General features: G+C 40.9%; 1 protein-coding gene across 1 annotated transcript in view; it reads left to right on the top strand.

Annotated features, from left to right (window-relative positions):
* The window catches only part of AHI1 (Abelson helper integration site 1), a 345,247-nt gene extending 343,233 nt beyond the window's left edge, over positions 1–2,014 (top strand). The window contains 1 exon segment of the mRNA XM_042782719.1: positions 1,903–2,014. Within this exon segment, the coding sequence (XP_042638653.1) occupies positions 1,903–2,014 (112 nt within the window).
* Positions 2,015–2,521: the final 507 nt, after the last annotated feature.

Here is a 2,521-nt window from a genome sequence, read left to right as displayed (position 1 = left end):
TTCGTGTGGTGGTCAGAAAACCCAAACTGGTCAGACAGCATCTAGGTCCTGAAGACCAAGTAGAGACATTCACAAGGAAAGGAAGACCTCGAAGCCACAAGGATAGTACCAGAAAAAGCACAAAAGTCTGGAAGTATGTGGATACCTTGAGACCAGCAGGAAGTGACTGCCATGGCTAGAAGAGAGGTCAACCTGGAAGGGTCCACTGTGTGTAAATGTGTGTTCAATTTAATTAGTTACCCAAATAAAAAAGATCTAGGACTTTGATATAAAAAGAAATGGAGATTTCTGACTCTTCTTGAAAATAATCTCCAAGTTCAGGAGCACACCTCCATATTCTCTCATGGCATCCATCAGCTAGAGCTGAGAAAGTGGGTTGCCCCCTTCAGATGAGTCATCCACTCTCCAGTTTGCTGCTTTCCACTTCTGTTTGTTATCCCTAGTTTGCTTCCCTTCTTCACCTTATCACCCTGGGCTCCACAGAGTTTTGAGTTTTAACTTCAAGAACAGAAGTTCCTGGAGATGAGTCTGAAAGGTGGATATCAGGCAGAGTAAGGTTGTGAATTATCAGTGTTGTTGGGTTATTCTGTTTTTCTCCTCTGAGCTAAACCTTTTCTCCCTCTTTCACATTCTGTTGTTGTTGTCAGGTCCTTGTGTCAAGTCTCTTTGACTCATAGTGACCCCACGTAACAGAATAGAACTGCCTCATGGGGTTTCTAGGCTGTAAGTCTTGATGGGAGCAGGTTGCCAGGTCTTTCACCTACAGAGACATTAGGTGGGTTTGAAGCACCAGCCTTTCGGCTGGCAGCTGAACACTTCATTGTTGCACTACCAGGGTTCCTTTCTCACATTCTGTTCCTTTCTAAATATACATAATTCGTTTATTTTTTCACCTTTGTTATTTCTGATCTTTCCTTCCTTCCTTATTAATTTGATTTCATTTTACTTATGTGTCTTTACTCAGTGTTACTTGTTACCTGATTTTTAAATTCTTGTATCTTTCCAGCTTTATTTTGTTGGGTCTCACCATTCCTGGACATCCTGGAAAGGAGGCACTGCCTCCCACTATTTTCATTGTTTTTGTGTATTTTTTCTCCTAGTGTACTTTGTACTGCCACTCACCCATCCACAAAATGTTTTTCTTGTATTATATTTGCAGTTTCCATTGAATCATTTGAAAAGCTTGCATTCCCCATTCTATAGGTCAGAATGTCACAGCTTTCTTAGAAATACACTTCTTTTACTCCTTTCTTTGTCATTAAGGAGTCTCTTGTACTTTTACGTATGTGTGCATGTGTACATATATGTATATACACACATATATACATACATATGTGTGTAATATATGTACATATATGTACACGAATATGTTTTTCCATCTAATTTTGTATCATAAGAACTTTCTGTTTTTTCCCAGGAATCTAATCTTTTTCTGAGGCAGATGAAATTTCCTTTACTCTTGTCCCTTCATCATGGTTGTTAAGAAGGAGCCAACCCAGTAAAGGTTCCTCTCTCTACAACTCCCCATCTCTCATCCCATATATAATGGCTCATATAGTTCAGCCAGTTTTTTGTGTGTATGCTCTGATTTCCCCATTTTTATTCCCATGAGGAACCCTGGTGGCACAGTGGTTAAGCACTCGGCTGCTAACCAAAAGCTTGGTTTGAACCCGACAGCCGTTCTATGGGAGAAAGCTGAGGCAGTCTGCTTCCATAAAGATTACAGCCTTGGTGCTGTTCTATGGAGCAGTTCTACTCTGTACTGTAGGGTCAGTATGAGTCGGAATACACTTGATGCCAACAAGTTCCCTTCTCACTTCCACTTACCTATATCAAGCTTCATCTGAACCATTGTGGTAGCTTTTTTACTGGCTTCTTATTTCTGATACCTCCCTCCTGTAGCTCTGATGTGGGCGAAGAACAAAGCCATGAGAAGCAGGAACACAGAATGGATATGCAGGTGAAGAAGAACGAGCAAATGGGCAAAAAAAAAAAAAAAAAGTCACCTCAGTAAAGGTAAGAGGAAAACCTGGAGAAAGTTGTGTCATAGGGTCAACACGAAAAAAATTCAGAGACGACGTGGACAATAATGACAGAAGCCAGAGAGAGGACTCGTAAAATAAGGTCAAATCCATTTGGGACTTGCACCCAAGACACCTTGAAGAGGATGATTTTAAGTAGACTTCTACAAGCATAGACCAGATTTCCCCAGTCTGAAGAGTGAAAAGAGGGAGACCATCAAAGCTGGACTTAAAAGGAAAGATAACATTAGAACATCTAGAATATAGATACTAGATCTACAGGATGTAGAGAGGACTTTTATGAAAAGGGGGATGATGAGAATATTTACAAGCTGAGATGAAAGAGCCACTTGAGAAACTTGAGAAGGAGCTGTGCAAGGAATAGGAGGAGGAGGAGAATTTCTGGGACCTGAGGAAATGTACAGGGTTAGAATTTAAAGCAGAGGAAGGTGGACCACTTGTTCCACAGAGGCTAGTGGGAAAATGTGTTTCAGTGACAG

Source organism: Orycteropus afer, unplaced genomic scaffold (genome assembly GCF_000298275.1).
Source record: "Orycteropus afer afer isolate SDZICR_OR568_19922 unplaced genomic scaffold, OryAfe1.0 scaffold00428, whole genome shotgun sequence".
Lineage (NCBI taxonomy): Eukaryota > Metazoa > Chordata > Mammalia > Tubulidentata > Orycteropodidae > Orycteropus > Orycteropus afer.
The sequence above is the reverse complement of the archived record's forward strand: the minus strand, read 5'-3'. Positions and strand labels throughout refer to the sequence as shown.